The sequence below is a fragment of the Sturnira hondurensis genome, unplaced genomic scaffold, assembly GCF_014824575.4.
Source record: "Sturnira hondurensis isolate 20B ecotype Veracruz unplaced genomic scaffold, ASM1482457v3 Scaffold0009733, whole genome shotgun sequence".
NCBI classification, from domain to species: Eukaryota; Metazoa; Chordata; class Mammalia; order Chiroptera; family Phyllostomidae; genus Sturnira; species Sturnira hondurensis.
The window spans coordinates 5,480,862-5,501,922 of record NW_028082364.1 but is presented as its reverse complement, the minus strand read 5'-3'; the positions used below and the strand labels follow the sequence as shown (position 1 = coordinate 5,501,922).

General features: G+C 53.1%; 1 protein-coding gene across 3 annotated transcripts in view; it reads right to left on the bottom strand.

The window, feature by feature from the left end:
* Positions 1 to 396: 396 nt before the first annotated feature.
* Positions 397 to 21,061, bottom strand: part of RNF216 (ring finger protein 216) — a 118,444-nt gene continuing 97,779 nt past the window's right edge. For all 3 annotated transcript variants that reach the window (XM_037057882.1, XM_037057884.1, XM_037057883.1), the window contains exons 15-17: positions 17,686 to 17,908; positions 3,422 to 3,491; positions 397 to 2,742 (exon numbers count right to left, since the gene is read on the bottom strand). In XM_037057882.1, coding sequence (XP_036913777.1) covers positions 2,423 to 2,742; positions 3,422 to 3,491; positions 17,686 to 17,908 — 613 coding nt within the window. In that variant the 3' untranslated portion in view covers positions 397 to 2,422. The remainder of the gene's footprint in view (positions 2,743 to 3,421; positions 3,492 to 17,685; positions 17,909 to 21,061) is intronic.

Here is a 21,061-nt window from a genome sequence, read left to right as displayed (position 1 = left end):
AGAGGGGGAGGTTTCTTAAAACTGGCCCTCCAGGGAGGTGGGGGGCTGAGCTGCAAGCCGCTCTCCAGGGTGAATCTGCTACAGAGGCCTGGAATTGGGACTGGCCACAATTTCCCAAAGGGGATTCTGTGCCAAAAAGCCATTTGTGCCCAACCTGGACCCTGGTCGGCATCACAAGCGGGGCTGGCATACTGGATGACCGGGCTCACACCGGCGCAGGGCGGCGGGAACACCTTCCTTCCCAAGCTGCTGCACTGGGCTGGAATCCTGCCTTGCTGTCTCCATCGAGTGATGTTCAGGTCCCATTGCCCTGGGAATCGGGCCAGTCTGTGCAGCCCGCGACTTCATGGGGGTGGCAACGCCTGCCTGCCAGGTGGAGAAATGAAACCAGGGGAAGCAGAGCGCACAAACATTTATTTACAAAAAAGTCCAAGGTACATATGATACAGGCTTTTTACACACAGTAGTTATTAAAACAAGTATTTTATGTACTTTTACTACCAGAAAGAAAAGAACTTAATCATTTTTGCTATTTTTATACAAAGTAACAGGTCATGCACTTAAAAAAAAGTTTTACAATTGTTGGCTAAGTGCAAATACTAGATTCCTCTGTCCAGTTTTAAGGCAAGTGGAACGGGACTGTTGCTGGCCAGTGCCCTGCTCTGGGGAGCAAGTGCTTGCCCCGAGAGGGGACGGTGCCAGACACCTCTGGGACTCCTGCTTTTCCCCAGGCGGGCTGACCTCTGTGGGATCGCCGTCATTGGCAACTCGCGGCTCAGTGCTGGCTGTTCCAGTGATTACGGTGGTTCCGTCTCGCTCCCAGACCCCATCGCTAGATCGGCTGCTTCTGGAGGAGCCGTCTCGGTCCTGCCTCTGCAACACTGAGAACCCAGTGGGTCGTGTGGGGTTGGAACTCACGGCAGGGACTGTCCTGCATCTGGTAAGCAGAATGTTAGGGACCAGGTACCGGCAGAAATGCCTCCTGAGCAGCCCTGTGACCTAGAAACAGCCAGAAATCCCCACAAAGGACAAGTCCTCGGACTGGCCTTAGGGGAAACCATTATTCCGGTTCTTCACATGCCAGGTCCTAGGGGACTTCCTGGATGGCAGTGACAGGGGCATGCCACCTGCCGGAAACCCTCCATGGAGCCACATTACCTGGGCTGTGGGGCAGGACATGCCTGCAGTCACTCTCCCCATCTCGTGGGATGTCTGTTGGCAGCTGATGGCTCTCAGAGACACTCCCTTGGGGAAACATAGGGAATGTGCTTCCGAGGTACCTGTCACTGCCATCGAGGCTGGCGGTGAGTAGCAGGTGGCCCCCAAGGAGACGCTGCAGGCAGTGAAAACTCAAAGCAGGCCCGTCTGCACGCCACCCAGGTGACCGTCTGCCTGCAAAGGGCCCCACCACGGGAAAGGCAGGGAAGCACAACTCAGCAGGCCTATCACATTTTAATTCTTGAAATACATCTAAGAAGTGGACAGTAGTAGGTGACCAGACAGGGAGCCAAAGCAGGGAGCAGGCTGGGGGGTGCAGGCCTCTGGTGGTGGAGCATAAGCCATGTCGGGGACAGGCCTGGACTCTGTCCTCCTCTGGGAGGTCGTGGCTGTGCTGAGCTCCTGGGAGCCCCGTGGACCTCAGAGCCACAGCAACAGAAACAGGCCAACCTGGGGAGACAGAGGTGCAGTCCTGGCAGAGGCCTCTGCTCTGCAGCCTGGGGGCTGACATTCCACAGTGGGGGACCAGGGGTGGGGCAAAGCCTCAGACGTGGCCCAAACCCCAGGCTGAGGCTAGATAGGAAAAGGCATTGAGAATATGGCAGAGACCCCACGCAGACCCCGAACAACTTAACCTCGAGAAAGGCCACTGCCGGGCCTGCAGAGCACCTAGGGGGGCAGCTCCTTGGGTGGGGGGGCATCCACTGCCCCCACCAACCTTAGGGGAGCTGCTCCTTGCCAGGCTGGTGACAGAGCCACGTGACTTGGAGCACACTGGCCTTCCCAGAGACAGAGCGGCACCCCGTGGGCCGTGGAGGGCTGGCGAACCCCGAGTGAGGAAACAGTGAACATCTTAGACAAATCAGAACAGAACCCACAGCACGAGATGGTTTCATCTGAACAGGCCAGGAGGGCAGAGGACCCTGAGTTGCCACCAAGGTGGCATCCCACACATGGGGGACATGGCCTGCAGCCTTCCTGCCCTGAGTGGTGCTCTTAGGCCTGTGGCCACCGCTCTGCCCTTTCCGCTGGGACCAGCGGCTGGGCTTGGAGCAGCACGTGCCACCCGGGAGGCCCTCAGGCACAGGAGCAGCTGCAGGCCCGGCCTCGGCGGCACTCCTGCCTCACCGCTCTCTCCAAACGGCACCATTTGTCACTTCAGCTTTATTACGGATCGGACAGTGCTGTGGGCACAGCTCAGGTGTCAGAAGCGATGGCGCGGCTGGGGACCAAAGTGCATGGGCAGGTTGTGCTCTAGGGGCAGGTGGACAGGGGCAAACTCGTAGTTGACCCGGATGTTGGGCAGAGGAGGCACATAGGGTGCTGGGATGGGGCCCATGTTGAGGGGGAAATTGTTGAACATGGGCCGCACCGGCGGCAGGGGGAAGGGCGGGTGCACAAAGGCGTAGGGGGGGATCTGCGGCTGGTGCAAGTTCTGTGGGACAGGTCTTGGCAGGGTTTCGATCCTCTGGACTTTCTCTGGAGGCTTCTCCAAGGGGGGCCCGATGCGCTTGAAAGTGTTCTCTGGGAAGGAGAGAGGGTTTATTAGAGAACAGTGAAAGCCGACCATGCCCAGGTCTGGTTCTGCCCCTGGGGGCACACCCTGACATGGGTCCCACCTGCCTGTGGGCTGGAGCCAGGAGCCAGGAGCCAGGAGGAGGAGGCAGTGGCGAGGAACCGTGACTGTGCACACACAGGAGGGCTGGTTGGGCCACAGTGAGGCCCCTTAAAGTACAAACACCCCCACCTCCAGCTGTCACTAAGGATAAGATCAACCTTCCATCTGCGTCTGACACCCCACTGTGACCACCTTGGAAGGTGGGGGACTGATGCAGTTTAGAACAGGCTGAGCTTCTGAGACTCCCCTGCAGAGCCAGGGCCTGAATGGCCACCTGCAGAAATGCCACTTGGTTCATTGGTAGCGCAGGGTGGGCCTTATGTCTTTTTGGCTGCTACTTGCTTCCTAAGCTGAAACCTACCCCTTGGGACCTTCCTGCCATCAAGGAGACACTAAAACCACACCTAAGCTTTTATGGCTTCCCCCCGGGGAAGCAGGATGTGCTGTGTATCTACAGCCACCCGAGTGCTGCACTCCCTGGGTGGCCCCTGGCTGGGTGAGCACCAGGGTCCCCGGGGAGAGCCAGCAGCGGGGAACGCGCCGGGTGCCGGCCCTGTGAGAGGTGGGGTGGCGCGGAGCACTTGCCTCCATTCTTCCTTTTCTGTTCCTCTTCCGCTTCCTTCTGGATTTCCTCAATTAGCTTCTCATCATCTTCCTGGAAGAACAAGATGATAAATACACTGGCTCTCAGCTGGCTGCATGCAGTGGGGAGGCCCCACTGGGATATTGGGGACACCGGTTTGCCACTGGCCAGCACTGGGGAGAAGACAAAAACCTGCTGCTGACCAGCGGGGGCTCGGGCCTGCACGCCACTCATTCCCAGTTCCTGAAAACCTCCTTCCTTCCTCACTGGAGGAGTTCCAGGAGGAAGCCCCTCTGAAAAGCTGGGACGAAGGCACAGGGTCTGTGCATGGCAGGTGGGCTTCTGGGCACTGAGCCGAGAGCCTGCTTTGCTCACTCAGCTGTAGGGTGAGCAAAAGGAGAACCTCTCTTGTAGCTCCGAGGGTTTGGGAAGTGGGTGAGTCTGGGGCAGGCAGGGCCTGGCGAATCCTGAGCTTACAGACTCTGAGTGCAAAGCTTGTGTGGAACCCAGCGGTCTTGCCGACTCACTGGACAAATGGCCACTGAGGCCCACTGAGCCCCTCAGCTGGCCTTTAATGCCTCAATGATGGTGGGTCGTAGAAGCAGCGGCACCCTGCCAGCAGCGCGGTGGCCGGGGCCAGGCTAGCGTACAGGGCGAGGCAGAACTGATAAGCAGAGACCCTGGCAATTCTACCTTCCAAACCCAACACCTGGTGGGCCTGCTAACTGGCACCTCAAATGTGGATTATTCCAGCCTGGGGACAGGAGCAAGGAGGGGCTCTGGGCACTGGCAGATGCATGGACTTCCCTGGGGAGGCTCTGGGGGCCACACTGGGCAAGCAGGTAGTTCCCACATCTCCACCTACCCTGGGCACTGTGGGGAGAGCACTGAGCTGTTGACCGGGATGACCACTCCAACTGCGCCTGCCTTACGCTATGTGCTAAGTTCAGTCATGGCTCAATGGCCTAGCAAAGCGGATTCTCAGTGATCTGGAGTCTTGAACCCCCCCCAAGATGCACGTCTCTGCCGGCTGATGGCAGGGCTGCTGCAGCACCAGCGTGGACATGGATGTGGAGGCTTTGGGAAGAGGCCTTGCCTTTCGGGGGCGGGGCTCGGTGAGGAGGAGAGGGCTCTGCAGCCAAACTTGCATGTATCCACGGCACCAATGCAAATGAGTGACAGGCAGGCCTGGTCTGTTCTGGGGGGTCTTCCAGCTACTTCTCCAGGAGTTAAAAGCAGCCAAGCCAGAGTATGGGGAGGGGCAGTAGTGCCCACCATGAGGGCGGCAGGGCACAAGCAAGTTTCAGCACTTCGAGAGCCTGCTCATGGTCAGGTGTGCTCTGGGCAGAATAGCGTCAGCGCCAGGTCTGGACTCCTGCCGACCTGAGGCTCAGACAGTGTGCTGACACCCACGGAACTTCTCAGATGGGACGGAGGACCACAGAGGGGCGCACAGGAGCCAGGAAGGACCCCTGGAAATCCGAGAAGGGGCCCCCTTGGACCAGAAAGACTGTGGCAGTCCCGTTGTGGAGCTAAGCAGGGACAGTCTGCCTGTTTACTTGGCGTGCCATCAGCGTCACAGCCCAGCCAGCAACCCAGGATTCCACCACACGTTCTCGAGCCCTCAGGGCTTCCGGAGACACCACCCCTCCGTCAGCGTGTGCCAGACACGCGCTGTGCTGGGCACTGCCCTGAGCCTGCCAGTGAAGCCTCTGACCAACAGTGAAGCTGATGGGCGAGCGAGCAGCCACCGCGCAGAGGAACCGTGTTACGTGTACGAGCTACACTGCCAGCGGCAGTGGGGACCCTGGCAACTTCACTTCTGTCCTCCAGGCCTCGGACACCACATGATGGTCTGGACTCAATGGGCTCAAGGTTTCAAGGGTTCTTTCCAACTCTGACATTGGGAAATTCTTATTATACATCTAAGTCTCCTCAGCCTCACCTGGCCAGGTGTCATGAGCAAGGCAAGGGGAAGAGGAGAGGTGACAAAGGCTAAGATCCCATCATGCATTTGAGAAGCTGCCAAGTGCCTGCGCACACCAGAGGATCACATGTCCAGGAGGGATCCCGATAGGTGTCCTGTCCAGCCCCAGGTGATACATAAAAATGCTAAAAAAAAAAAAATCCAAGACATGGTCACCCAGCCTCTTTGCAAACACTCCGTGTGAGGGACTCACTGCTCATGACACATTCACATGCCCACGGACACGAGAAGCTGCAGGGGCTTAGAGTGTGGTGGGTAGCCTGAGGGCTCCCTGTGTGTGTCAAGATAAATTCTACCCACTGTCTAAATTAGGAGCTGGCAAACCTCTAGTTTGGTGCCAGTGGCAGGCCTAGAAAAAGGGTAACCAGAGCAAAAACAACAAGGACATTGGTCGGGATGAAAAGTGGGAGCGCAGTGGCCTCTGCCTCTCGACCAGTAACCTGGGGCGGGCTCCGGAGCCCAACCTCAGCCCCTCGTCTGCGCAGACTGTGCTAGGGGCTGGCGGAGAGCGAGCGTGCGGAGGATGCGGCAGGAAGCAGGCACTCACTATTCGGGAAGGAAAGTCGAGCGAACGGCAGCACAGAGTTTAGACAAAGAAGTTTCAAGAAAAAGCAGCACATCACTTCTCGGCCTTTTGGCTAAGTTCTAGCGAAGAAAAAGTGGTACAGGTTGGAAGATGACCCCAACGTTTCTCAGTGGCTTTTTCTAACTCCTCACCTAACGACATACTTGTCAATTTTAGAGAGAGAGGAAGGGAAGGGGAGAGGGGGGGAGAAACACGTTGATGGGACAGAGGAAGATCGAATGGCTGCCTCTAACACGCGGGGTCCAAGGACCAAACCTGGAACCCAGGGATGTGCCCTGACCTACAACTGAACCTGCGACCTTTGGTTTATGGGACGATGTTCCACTGAGCCCCACCGGTCAGAACTCAGTGCCTTTTTTATGGCACAAATGACAGGTTTCCTGACTCTGGTTATTTTTAAGTTATCATTATTAGTGCATTACCTTCATCACCTGCACCAACACCTTGTCCCTATTTCTACCATATCACCTAGGTGTGCTCACGCCCAGCAGTCCCCAGAGGGAGGCTCAAGGCCTCTGTTGGCACACAAGGTACCCTGGAAATTGCCCATTCCAACTTCCTTTACAGCACGGAAAACAGGTCCCAGAGACAGTGAGCTATTCAGCGAGCTACGTAATGGCTCGCTCGTGGGGGCGGCGGCAGGCGCTCCAGACCACTCTACGGCCCCACTCCAACGGCTCTCTCGGGGAACCCACAGACAAACCCGTGAGGCTCCCCTGCCCGCGCTTGGTCGGACTGGGAAGTGAGGGCGCACGCACCCTTCCTGCAGGAGGCAGCACTGGCCCTGGCCGGTGTGGCTCAGTGGGTTGGGCGCTGTCCTGTGAACTGAAAGGTCACATGTTCAATTCCTGGTCTGGGCACATGCCTGCATTGTGGGCCAGGTCCCCTGTTGGGGGTGTTCAAGAGGCAACTGATCCATGTTTCTCTTGCACATCGATGTTTCCCTTTCTTTTCCCCTCCCTTCCCCTCTCTAAATAAACACACAAATAAAGAAAGAAAGAAAGAAAGTCTTAAGAAAAAGAAAAAAGCCCTGGTTGGTGTGGCTCAGTGGATTGAGCACAGGCCTGTGAACCACACCATCGAGGTTCGATTCCCAGTCAGGGCACATGCCTGGGTTGCAGGCTGGTTCCCTGCAGGCCAACTCCCAGCAGGGGACGCAGGAAAGGCATCCATACATTGATGTTTCTCTCCCTCTCTCTTTCCCCTCTAAAGATAAATAAAATTAAAAAAAAGAAAAAGAAAAAGAAAAAGGAGCGCTGAGCGTCTGGCATGCATCAGGCCCTGCCAGGCTGGCTGCACCGCGAACAGCAAGGCAGACTGACCCCTCCCCTTCTGGAGCTTCTGGGTTTGTGCTGGGATCAGTGCCAGTGGCCAGCCCACACAGTTCTGACAGGATGGAGGAAGAATGAGGGCTGAGAGAGACTTCCCTTTGGGGACAAGACTCCAGGTCCTCTATCACACTGTGGAGAGGGTGGGTGGGCAGGGCACCTGCCTGTCATCAACGTTAAGTTTCCTGTAATAAATCCAAATGCTGTGGCAGAAGCTCGGCCCCGAGTGAGCACCGTGTTAGCAACCCTGTGGGTGGGTCTGAGTCCCGACAGGGGTCCACTGGCTTCTGGAGAACAGGGCGGTGGGCACACGTGCTGGCAGGGACTCTTCCTGGAGTCCCGGGCCTTCACCTTGTGAAGAGTAGGCTGGAGCCTGTTCCTTCCTTCCTTGGCTCTGATCACTCCTGATCTGGCCAGTGGACTCGAGGCCTCTTGTCCTTAAGCCCCGCCCTTCCCCTGCAGGCAGTGCCCTTAGAGTCTGAATTCGGTCTGTATTTCAGCAGAAAATGTCAGCGCTCAGCTGTTTTGAGCAGTGATTGTGAACATCAATAAGGAGTAAATTGTCAGGTACACCGGGAATATGGGTCAGGAGTTTCAGTTTTCAACTTTCTCTAGCTGGTTGGAGCCACAGGACACTCATTGTGTTTGGAAACTAAGTTCTAAAACACTGCACAATATATACGTATTTATGGTTACATTCTAGCCAAATACATTAGATTCTAAAGGGAAGATCTCTTACTTCCTCTGGGGTGGGGTCTAAGTTCCTTTCACAAGCAGTTTCCCTTAAGCATTTTAAATTCCTCAAATAAAGAGTGAAAGCAGGTTGAACTGTACATTTCAAAAATGGTAAATTTCATATATTTTTCACCACAATTAAAAAAATTAATGTTAAAAAAAAGAGTGAGGCCCTGGCTGGTGTGGCTCAGTGGATTGAGCACTGGCCGGTGAACCAAGGGGTCACTGGCATGTGAGAGGCAACCAACTGATGTTTCTCGCCCTCTCTCTAAAGACTGAAGGCAAGTGTATGGTTATTTTGAAATAAAATATGGACACTGGCCCCTCATCAAAACACTTCCTGGGTTTGGGGCTGAGGGACAGAGGGGGCTGCAGAAGCCCTCCTGGAGGTGAGCTCCCTCAGGACGCGTGCCAGGCAACCGGACTGTCACCATTCACAGTGAATAAGGACACCTGCGGGAAAAGGCTCGCCCTCCTGCTGTGGATCTAGGACCCAGGCCTAGGACCCAGGCCAGGCCGCTGGAAGTGGGGAACAACGGGAGGAAAGAGGACGGCGGAGGGCCCTCCTGCAGGGCTGCGCCCCTCACCGGAAAGCCAGGTGTGCTGGGGGCTCCGAGCCAGCAGCTCCTCTGAGCTCCTCACACAGCAGTCACGTCCATAACGACCCTGTGAGTTAGGTGCTATTAACCAATCCCCACGGCACAGACGAGGAGGAAACTGAGGTCCTGGGAGGCTCAAATCCAGGACGCCCGGCCTCAGAGCCCGAGCTCCCTCCTCACACAGACAGATGACAGGCTCCCAAGCCGAGGCTTCTGGCGGGGCCAGGAACCCTGCCGGCCCCACCCCACCCTCATCTCAGTCAGAGGTGACTATTTTTAGGTCCTGCTTTGTTCTAGAAAGAGTGCATCTTACCCTTCTTGAAATACAAGAGGGTTCTTTCTCTCTGGAATGAGCAGAACTCTGAAATCTTTCTCCACTACATGCAGAATAGGGCAAAACAAAACAGCTGCACTCAAGGAGACAAATAGCCAACACAGCAGAGAAGGGGGAAACCCCTGGAGAGTTTGCGGGAATTCTTATTCTCTGGGGTCGGCTCACCTAGAAGCACGTGTGCCATCCCCAAGATGACCCAGGCGAAGCTCTTGGATGGGCCTCCCTGGCGCTTGGCCTCAGAGATGAAGCCAGCAGGCTCCTCTGGCCCAGTGGGAGCCAGGAGCTCGGGAGCCCAGAAACCTCAGGGGCAGGCTGGGTGCCATCCCCTCACAGCCCCAGTGAAAGGCTGCCGAGGTCCACCCCCCACCCCGACCCAGCAAAACTCTCCCTGGCCTTTAAGACACCTAGTAGGTCTCAATGAGTTCCCTTCTCTGTCCTCTTCCTGGCCCCTCCTAACCTCAAGGAAAACTCCCCAGCAGATCTGCAGAACGTGCACATAAGCAGCACTAGGTTGAGATGGGAGGGGGTGGTCACTGGTAAGTGATCAAGATGTCTCAAGAGGGGTGGGTCTCAAAAGACTGCGTGTAACAAAACACCAGATGCAGTGGAAGTGAGCCACCCGTGTCACTCTGGGAAGGCCAGGGGAACCACGACGGGGACATGCACAGGCGAGGAGCATCCACGAGGAGCCCGGGCACAGGACAAAGGGCCATAGCAAACGGGGCACGCAGTCTCACGGCCTGGCAGACTAGATGACACTTTAAATGAAGAACGGAGTGGGGTGCATCTGAACAGGGGAAGGCTTTGCTTCCTTCCTTTCCCTGAATTCCTGAGCTCAGCAGGATGCAGAAAGTGCTGGCCTGACTCTGGCATGCCTGCTTCACGCTTCCTGGGGAGGTGGGTGGGGAAATACGGTGGGGGGGCGGGAGCAGTGGATGGCAGGGCCCGGCCTTGCCAAACACGGACTCAGCATGCAGCCGCTGGCAGGAAGTGAGGTAGAATTCACCAGAGGTTCTAAAAAAATTTTTTAAAAACAAACCAAAAAAAACCCTGCCCCCCCGCCCCCCGCCCCCTCCCCCGCCGTCTCGCTGCAACAAGGAAGCCTGCAGCTCTACCAGGGCAGCAAGGTCTAGACTGGGGAGCAAAAGGGCAGAGAAAATAAGCCCTGGCTGCTGTGGTTCAGTGGATTGAGGGCCAGCCAAGCCAAGCCAAGCCAAGCCAAGCCAAGCAAAGGGTGGCAGGTTCGATTCCCAGTCAGGGCACATGCCTAGGTTGCCAGCCAGGTCCCCAGGAGGGGGCGCATGAGAGACAACCAAACAGTGACGCTTCTTTCCCTCCCTCCTTTCCCCTCTAAAAATGAAGTAAAACTTAAAAACAAAATAAAACCCCAAAACAAAAACTGCAAGTGTTCTACAGCAAGAAAGCACGTTTCCCCAGGCAAGTATTAACGACAACTGCCAGGCACTCGCTGAAAGGTGCCTGAGACGGACGGACGTTTAGCCCTTGGCACAGGGCAGTATTGCAGTAGATTCCGCCAGTCCTTCTGAGCCTGTTTTTCTCAACATTTCTGTCACCAGGGCTGGCTGCTTGCCTGCCGTCCAGCCTCCTGTGACCAAGGAGAAAGGTTGGGTGACTTTTCTTCTTCATTTAACTTCTTCTCCCCTTACAAAGGTGACTGGGAATTGCAAGTCAACTGTGGCTTCCCTCCTGCAGTGCTGGGGGTGGGGTGGGGGTGGGAGCCAGGTCATGTGTGGCCACAGCTGTTGTTAATAAACTCGCAACGATTTCATAAAAGGCTTCCAAGGAGCTGAGGATTTAGTTTCAAATTATTCCCAGATCAGCTGCAGATCTCAGAGCCACACCAGACCCTAACCCCGGCTCCAGCTGTCCCCCTGCAACAGGAAATTGCAGGGGGAGGGTGAAGCACAGCCTCGAGGGGCACATGCTGAGCAGCTGGGGTCTGGACCCTGTGCTGGGAGCCGGGGAGGAGCAAAGGCCCGGAGGCCCTGGGCTACTCCTGCAGCTATCTCCCCGGAGGCCCAGCACCCAAACACCTCTGCATTTAGAACTCGCCCACAGGGACCTGGAGGCAGCCTGGAGTGTGGTCGTGTTTTGACTCCTTTCAGGGTCCAGTGCTCAGTCGGGCCTGCTGGCATTTGCTGAAGACAACAGTCAGGCGCCATGTGTACCAGGCTGAGCCACGCTGCTGTCCTCCTTGGTCAAATCCTCCATCGGGAACATGTAAGTTTGAAGCTGCCAGACCCCTTTGTTCCATCTGCAACTTGCTCAGTAGGGAAGAGTCCAGGGAGGGTCCCACCCCTGAGGAGGCTGCTTGGTTCACTGGGCTCAGGGCCCCGGGGGCACCTGTGGGAGGGCACCTGTGCCTGGAGCCTCCCACTCTGGGGCATGGGGGTTTCGGAGTGGAAGGAGTCAACTTCTGGTCCAAGCCCCGGGCTCGCATCCAGGTTTTGCCGAGACCTGAATGTCATCTTCCCCATCTGCACAACAGGAAAGTGGTCCCACCCCCACGTTGTAAAGGAAACAATGGTATTTAAACAGTGACCAGAAATAAAATGTTGTGGCCAACTGTGGAGGAGGGGCAACACAGAGGCTTACTGTACTGTTATTTTTTCTTTTGCAGAAAGTAAATTCAAAAAGTTGAGGAAAAAAGTGCTGAAGCCCCAAATTAGTTACCCACCCGACGTCCGGGCTCTCTCTCCCCGGGGTGGGTTTCCAGCTTTTCCTCACCAGTCTTCCCTGAAACACCCCGAAGCTTGCCTACCGTCAGGGAGACCTGCACATGAGCTGGCCTAGTGGGAGCTGGAGCCATCGACGGGAGGAGGCAGGTGAGCGTCTTGTTCAAGACGCTGGGAACAAATGACCTGAGCTGGAAACCCACGCTCCTGCTTACCAACTGCCATCTCCAGCAAGCTTCCTCACCTCTAAACCGGGGTGACACACCCACTCCAGAGCATGGTCACTGAACGAAGTACATGAACACAGGTAGCTGGCTGTCCACCCCAATCCACTGCAGGCTTGGGAAAAATAACCAGGTCTCCTCACCAAGAGCCAGGACATAATGGGACCAAATTGTAAACTGGCTGCAAAAGCCCTGGGTTTTATTTAAAATGAGTATGCTTCAAACTCATATTAAAAAAACAAAGCTGTGGAAAAAAGCTCTGTGCAGTCTCTGGTAGCCAAAACCCAGGATCCACAGCGACTCTGTCTGTATGTAAGGAATCTGGCCCCACCTTTAGAGCCCAGGCTGCCAGGTGAGCGCTCTGACCACAGCGTCTGACAGCTGGGGAAGAAGTGGGAGCCCCGCCGCGCCCGCGGACACGTGGACGAGAGAGGAGCCAGCATCCCTGGCTCCAGTCAAGTCCCAGGAGAGCCGGACCCTCACTGCGAAATAACATTTGTTCGTTTGTGTGTCGAGATTTGGCTTTGCCTTCTGACCTCTAAACCAGTAAACTGCGGTTTGCTGTGACTATGTTTGCTGCTCTGTTTTTTTCTTTCTAAAACAACATCTTGTTTTTATAAGACACTTGGTTGAATGTTTTGGTTTATAGTGTTGATAACTAACAGGGACAGAAGTTACTGGTTACCAGTTTAGCTCTCTCCCAGAGTTAGTTTGGGCCCCCAAGCAGTCTCTGGGCGCCAAAGACGAAACCTCAACTTCTCTCCAAACCACGGAGGGACGCCCCCGCCCCCCAACCCGTGAGAGATTCTTCCCAGCCCCGCTGGTTCATGGAGCGGAAAACAGGCACTGTCCACAGGGCGTGCTTTGTCTCCCTGAACTTCTGAATGGCCGTGTGTTCTCAGGGGCCCCGCAGATGCTGGGCTGGAATTCAATCAGCCTCCTGGTGAGAATCAAGGAAACGGGGCTGATCCCAGTTCTGATGGGAACAGGACACATGGAACAAAACCTCTGGCTGTGGGCGCCAGAGGGAATCGAAGGGGTCTCTACTTGCCTGATCTTCCTTTCCAGCTTTATTCTGAGCAAAGCCAGAACCTTTCTCAGGGTAGAAGATAATTTCACCAGAAAACAAGGGGACAATCTCATGCTGTGGCACCCAAACCAGGTAACAGAACACGAGAATCCTTTATAATCCACTCCACGCATGGGAAGGAAAGGAGGTGGCAGGAGAGGGAACAAGAACAGGGAGAAGGGAGAAGAAAACAGTGCGGAGAACAGGCCAGACCCGAGGCGGCCTCCCTCACGTGGTAACTCCCACTCTGCTCTCGGTTTCCAGGGACCAAATGGGCGGTGGGAGGAATCCTTCTCAGAAGCTGAAGCTGAAGGAGCAGAATCGTATGGCCTCAAGAAGTTCCTAGAGATGCGCAGCCCCCTCTGTTGGGTGGGTGGGTCAGAGGGGCGAGTCCTGTCACAAACGGCCACGTGGATCACTTTGCCCAGCACTCCCACCTCAACTGACAACGTGACCCCTCTGTGCTAAGCCTGCCCTCCCTTTCACCGTTCCCCTTGGCGATGTGGGGGTGGGGGGAGTGGCGAGGGGGAGGCTTAGTAAGGGCCTTACGTAATCACAGAGCCGTGGAAGGAAAGCAGTTCCCTGGCCTCAGCCCAATCTTTCTAACCAGTAAGGAGGCTGTCCCTGACAGGCAGACACCTGGTTCCAGAGGATTTGCTGCTTTCCAAACCCAGTGGCTCTGAGGGTTGGGATTCGGCCACCAGGCTGGACTGCTGTCCTTTCCCAGGCACTACCTGCAACCCCGACACCCTCTGGTCAGGCCTGCCTGATCTATCTGCCTACTTTTATATTAGTCTACATGGTTTTGATTGGTGTAGCTTCAGAGTAAAAATCAGTTTCATCTTCAAAACTACAGGTAATTTTTCCAGAAAAAAAAATCCTTTCAATGTAAAAGGGAATTGCAGTCAACTTCTGAGACGTCCTGCACCAGACGAAGACGGGTGGCCACCAAGAAGTTTCTTTGGCTTATAAAGTACTGGCTTAAACTGTGTTTTAAAGATAGTTCGATAGTTTTATTCAGGACTAATAAAAATTGGGAGATTTCACATTAAAATAGATTTCCAGCCTCTCTGGACAATCTGAAGCCACAGGAACTGGGCACAATCGCATCTGGCAACAACTGGAGTTGTGGGGGCGGTGCTGAGTACCAGCCTGAGATGGGCCCACAGCTGCTCCTGCTGCTGCAGTCCCCACCACGCCCTGTCTCCCAGACCTGGCCTACTTCTCCTGGGGTAACTTAGGTCTGTGACCCTGCTGCATGCTGTTTGTATTTCATGTGTAAATCTTTCCGTGTCCCCCCCCGTCTCCATGTGTGTAAACACAGACTCGGAGCACTGCTCTTCAGAACTGCATGCTACACTAGTGCAAACGGCTCGCCCCTGGACTGTCCGCCGCCGCACTTACCCACGAGGAAGAAATAAGCCTCTGTCGTGCAGGAGCTGTTTTGGGGCTTTCTGATATTCCCAGACAAAACGATCCTTATTAACGCAGGAATGTGTACTGATTTCCTACTGAGTCACAACACTCATCTGTATGTTACAACAACTTTCATTGGTTTCTTAACCCACACGGCAGCGGCGGCCCTGAAAACTCACCACAGGCCCAGCGGCTCTCCCGCGTGAGCCCAGCCACAGCGCCCATTGCGCCCGGTGGGCTCACAGCCTGGCTCCGGCGGCCTCTTACTCTCCTCCCTCCGTGAACCGCCTGCAAGCCACATTGGCCCCCTTCTGGTCCCCAAACAGGCTGAGTTCGTTTCACTCCCTTGGTCTGCCTTGCCACTGAGACCACTCCCCCCCACCAACGCTGCCTCCAGATCTCTAGTTTGGCCTCCTCCTTGCAGCTCCTGTCCCCTCCCTGTCCCACTCCCTGTCTCGTCACTCGACATTCCCACAAGGCACCCACTGCACGGCGATTTGGGCTTCAGACTATGAACCTCACAAGGGCGGGGTTTTCTGTCGGATCAGCCCTGGCAGCACTAAATGGTTAATTGAAGAACGAGAGATCAAATCTATCACTTCTTTAGTGAATTGCAATGGTAGTTTTTTCACACATTAAGTTCTTATGGGTCTGTTTCTGGTCTCTATTTTGTTCCTTTGATCTATCTGCCTATTTTTATATTAGTCTACATGGTTTTGATTGGTGTAGCTTCAGAGTAAAAATCAGTTTCATCTTCAAAACTACAGGTAATTTTTCCAGAAAAAAAAATCCTTTCAATGTAAAAGGGAATTGCAGTCAACTTCTAGGTCCCTCTGGAGAGAGCCGACCACTCCGATACCAAGTCTCCTGTGAGGGAGAGACACTTCCCCGCTATCCAGGCCACTCCCTCATCTCGGGTGGAGGCTGAGCGTTGCTGGGTCCTGGGGGGCTTCGCCGCACTTCTTCAAGGCCTATCACTTGCTCCCAGTTACAGGTGCTCACCATTAGGCTGAACCACCTTTCGGTAGAACAAGTCGTTTCACAGGCCACATTGCTATCCTCACAGATCAACTGGCAGGTGGCGGTGGGAGTTGCAAATTTAAAACTATTTTTAAGAATTGATACATTTTAAATAAAAAACTACTTAGGAACAAAGCACATTTCTCCACATGTTTAAGTCTCTTCATGTCCTTCGATACAGTTTTATAGCTTTCTCCGTATTTCCTGCTCAAGTTCATCTCTAGGGTATCTGGGATTCACATCACTATGAGAACGGCATTCTGGGTGCTTCTGTGTTCAGCCACCTACTTCTAATCGCCTCCTAACTGGTTACTGTCTCAGGTCTAACACGGTGGATTCGCTCTTCCTCCCCACACACCCAAGTGCTCGGAACAGCATCTGACACATGCAGGCGCCCCACAGACACAGCAGTTACATTCTCCAGGGTCTGCGCCTTTCACCCCATTCTCTCAGCTAACGGTACCGACTAGCAGCTCCGAACAAAACAGTGGTGATAATCTTACACTCGACTTCTTGGGAATGCTACCTTGTATTTCATTATTTTTTTAAAAGGTCAGTATTTAAGATTTTATTTACTTGTGTATTCTAAAAGATTTTTAATTTACTTTAGAGAGAGGGGAAGGAGAAAGAGGGGAGAGAAACATCAATGTGTGGTTGCTTCTTGTGCGCCCCCTGCTGGGGACCTGGCTGGCAACCCAGGCATGTGCCCTAGACTGGGAATTGAACCAGCGACCCTTTGGTTTGTAGGCCACACCAGCACAGAGCCACTCAACCACACCAGCCAGGGCCATATTTCACTATTAAATACATTTTAACAATGCCGTGACTGGCGTGACTCAGTTGGGCATTGTTCTGCAAATGAAAGGTTGCTGGTTTGACTTCTGGTCAGGGCACATAACCTGGGTTGTGGGCCTGATTCCCAGCTGGGGTGTGCGCAAGAGGCAACCAACTGATTTCTTTTTCTCACACACTGATGTTTCTCTCCATCTCTTTCTCCTTCCCTTCCCTCTAAAAAGAAATAAAATCGCCTGGCTGGTGTAGCTCAATGGATTGAGCGCAGGCCTGAGAACCAGAGGATAGCAGTTCGATTCCTAGTCAGGGCACATGCCTGGGTTGCAGGCCAGTTCCCAGCAGGGGACGCACAAGAGGCAACCATACATTGATATCTCTCTCCCTCTCTCCTTCCCTTCCCCTCTGGAGATAAATAAATAAAATAAAATTTTAAAAAAAGAAATAAAATCTTAAAAAACATGCTAATAAAGAGTTTTGAAATATAGGTTTTAAAAATGTAATATTAAGTAAAACACCCTTATTATTTTTAAAAGCTCAAATTAAGAATGGATATGATTTTTATTCAGTATCTTTTTAAAAAAGATTTTATTTATTTTTAGAGAGAGGGGAAAGGAGGGAGAAAAACACTTATCAGTTGCCTCTTGCACGCCCCCAACCGGGGACCTAACCCACAACCCAGGCATATGTCCTGAGCAGGAATCAAACCAGTGACCTTTTGGTTTACAGGACAATGCCCAGCCCACTGAGTACACGAGCCAGGGCTATCCTATGTCCTTTTACCACTTAAAGCTATTACAAGCTGAATTACATTGAGAGGTCTTAATAGCGAACCATCCTTGCATTTCTGGATGCATCCAGAAATAATCTCACTTGGCCATGGTTTCTATTTGCTGGTATTTTATTCAGAGAATTTAAAACCTAAAGTAATAAGTAGGGTAAGTTTATAGTTTTCTTTTGGGGGGTTATCTCTCACATTTTGGTATCAGAACTATGCAGGTTTTATGCAAATATATGTAAAACTTTCCTTACTTGTCTATGTTCAGAAATATTTCAGATGGCATAAACAATTTTTATTCCCTAAAGCAAGGGATGCAACCCTCACACGGGCCCAAGGCCTGTTGGGGACCCGGCCGCACAGCAGGAGTGAGCGGCGGGCGAGCGAGAGCTTCACCAGCATCGCCGCCTGAGCCCCTCCCCAGCCGGACCCCACGGACTGTCTCCCATGGAACTGGCCCCTGGTTCCCAGAGGCCGGGGACTGCCGCCCTGAGACCGAAAGACTCTGTTCATGAACCGGGCGTGCCTCTGCTGAGGAGTGGCTTTCTGATTGCTTTCAGAGTATTTTCCCTGTGGTTAATGGTGTATGTATTTCCTATCTTTTCACAGGTCGCTATGTGTTTCATATGCATAATACCTCACTTCATTACATCACCTTACTGACAGTCCCCCCACAAAGCCACAGGCAGCCAAGCACTCACTCACCGTGGGGTCGGTCCAGAGAGAACACCGCGCACACTCCTGGCAGGGGGCCCCCGGTGAGCGAGGGTGCTGGCAGAAGTGGTCATAGCCGGTGATGGACACCCGACAGAGGTAGCACATCTGGGCCCCGCAGCGGCAGGACATGCGGTTACAGCCCTCGGATTTGATGAGGCCGGTCCCACACTTGTGGCATTTTCTAATACGAGCAGCAGTCATTTTCTCTTCACTGGAAGAAGAATATGTGATTGGAGAGAGCAGGGAAGCATGGCCACTGAGTACTTATTTCTTCCCACATCTGACTGTCTAGCCCTCCTGGCGACATTCAAGAAGGAAGGGTACCCATGTCCCAGAGTCTGAGAACTGGGTTCAACTTACCAGTTGTTAACTTTGGGTAAATTCCTCAATTGAGTGGGGACTCAGACTCCTCATTTTTAAACTGGGAAACCCCAATTTTTGAGGATTACAGGTAAGATAAGAAGTACGCTGGCATAGTACATGGCACGTAGCACTTAGAAAACGACTATTCTCTTTGTTAGAGGTTCTCTGTAGGCTCCAGATGGAGAAATAACCAAGGGCCTTCCAAAATAACGTGTTTATGTATAAAAATCAGGACAATGGAGAGCCGTAAGCCTCAATCTTAGTTATATTAGCACCTTGAATTTTTAAAGACTCAGCATGGGGGTGGGACACAGTTGGGGACGATCCCACAGACTCCTTGCAGTGACGGGGTGGATACACACGACTCGATGGGAAGCCTGTAGGGAAGCCCTGTTCCCAGAAGCGCTTTAACTGATGCGGAAGGACAGGTGACTAGGGTCAAAATGGCAGGTCTTGGCTCCACATCAAGAGCCGGCATTGGCAAACCAGGTTACGTCCGTGGTACAGTCTTCCTAACACTTGTGCCTTGGCCTGTGACTGTTAACGTGCCTTCAGCTCCTTACACTCGAGCTCCTCGGGGGCAGAGAGCACAGGCTGTGCTGGTGCACCCAGCCGGCATGAAGAAGTGTGGTCTTGACAGGAAGGTGTCAAAGGTGTGCCTACGGAGGCCAGGGATGAGCACAAAGGACCGAAAGGGAAGACAGCCCTGAAGATGGGGCTCGTCCCATGGCTCCGAGCAGTCTTGACCATAACAGCGTGGGGATGAGGTCGGACCTGCAGGCGCTCTCCTGAGGCTGAGAAAATTCGGCGTTGACCCGCTGCTGCGAGTTTTTCTGCTAAGTGAGAGCAGCCACGCGAGCCAGGGCAGGAAGGTGTTTTGATTACTCGTATTTAGAAGGCTGCTGTGGTAGTGTGCTCCTCAGAAGCCAGGTCATTCTTTAAAAATAGAGAAATACATTAGGAATTGGCTGCTGTTCATTTAGGTCTAATTTGTGATAGACCCAAAATGAAGGCAGGCAGAACTCTGGCTTAAAAAGAATTTAAACCCAGAGGACTTCCGCCAAGATGGAGGCATAGGTGGAAACACTGTGCCTTCTCCCACGGCTAAGTTTGAATACAAAAAAGGTTTGGAGAACAAAGACACACCCAAAGACCAGAAAATTGAATTATACGGAAATCCGACAACTACGAACTGTTCAACGGGACGGTAAGAGGGACGGAGCCAGCAGGGGAGCAGGGGAGCAGGGTCGGGCAGGACAGATCCCCCGACCTAGGCGAGCAGGCAGCCCGGAACCAGTTGGGGTGCGGGGCAGACTGACCGAGGTCGCACAGTGAGACAGACCACCCAGGCCCCAGGGGGCGAACCCAGTGGTGGAGGGCTGACGGCGGTGGCACACTCGAGTGCAGTGGAACGAAATGCGTGGGCCCGGTGACGGTGGTGGCTGCGGTGCCAGTGGGGGATGAAGCGGCAGGCGGCAGACGGGACACCATAGTTCCTCTTTGACCCCGCCCCCACATACAAAGTCACAACCCAGTGACTGAGTTGCCCTGCTCTAGTGAACACCTTAGGGCTCCGATTCTGCTACGGAACAGGCACGAACAGCCCAAAAGATGGCGCAAGAAGAACTCAAAGTCCCAGAGCCGATAACTCTCAGCGACCGAGAAATTGCCAGCCTCTCAGAAGCACAATTCAAGACACTATTTATCAGGATGCTCACAGAACTGGTGGATTATAGTCACAAATTAGAGGAATACATGAAGGCTAAACTAATTGAAATGAAGGGAAATGCACAGGAAACCAATAGCGATGGAAAGGAAACTGGGACTCAAATCAATGGAATGGACCAGAAGGAAGAACAAAACATCCCACCAGAAAGGAATGAAGAAATGAGAATTCAAAAAAATGAGGGAGGCTTAGGAACCTCCAGGACATCTTTAAACGTTCCAACATCCGGATTATAGGGGTACCAGAAGGGGGAAAGAAACAGCCACGAGTGGAACACTTATTTGAACAAATAATGAAGGAGAACTTCCCCAGTCTCGCAAAGGAAATAGACTTCTAGGAAATCCAGGAAGCTCAGAGAGTGCCAAAGAAGTTGGACCCAAGAAGGAACACACCAAGGCACATCATAATTACATTACCCAAGACTAAAATGAAGGAGAGAATCCTAGAAGCAGCAAGAGATAAGGGGACAGTCACCTACAAAGGAGTTCCCATCAGACTGTCAGCTGATTTCTCAAAAGAGACCTTACAGGCAAGAAGGGGCTGGAAAGAAGTATTCCAAGTCATGAAATCCAAAGACCTACAGCCAAGATTGCTTTATCCAGCAAAACTTTCATTTAGAATGGAAGGACAGATAAAGTGCTTCTCAGACAAGGTCAAGTTCAAGGAGTTCATCATCACCAAGCCCTTATTATATGAAATGCTAAAGGGACTTATATAAGAAAAAGAAGATGAAAAATATGAACAGTGAAAGGACAGCAAACACACAGTTATTAACAACCACACCTAAAACAAAAGCAAACCAAGGGGACAGCTAGATCAGGAGTGGAACCACAGAAATGAAGAACACATGGAGGGTTAGTAACAGGGGGGTGGGAGGAAGAGAAGCGGGGAGAAGGCACAGAAAATAGCATAGACGGTAGGTAGAAAATAGATAGGGAGAGGGCGAGAATAGTGCGGGAAATACAGAATCTAAAGAACTTGAGACATGTGGTTATAAACTAAGGGGGGGAGAATGGTGGGGGAGGGAGTGTGCGGGTGGAGGGGAATGAAGGGGGGGGAATGGAACAACTGTAATGGTATAATCAATAAAATATATTAAAAAAAATTTAAATCCAGTGCAAGTTACAGAAGAACAAATGAGTTCTGAGTGTTGCTGAATAGGAAACACTGTCAAGCAGACGAAGTTTAAATAAAGTGAATTCATTATTGTCAATTAAGTAATAGAATACACATGGTTCAGGATTTCAGTCACTCAGCAACTGTGAAGACACCTGT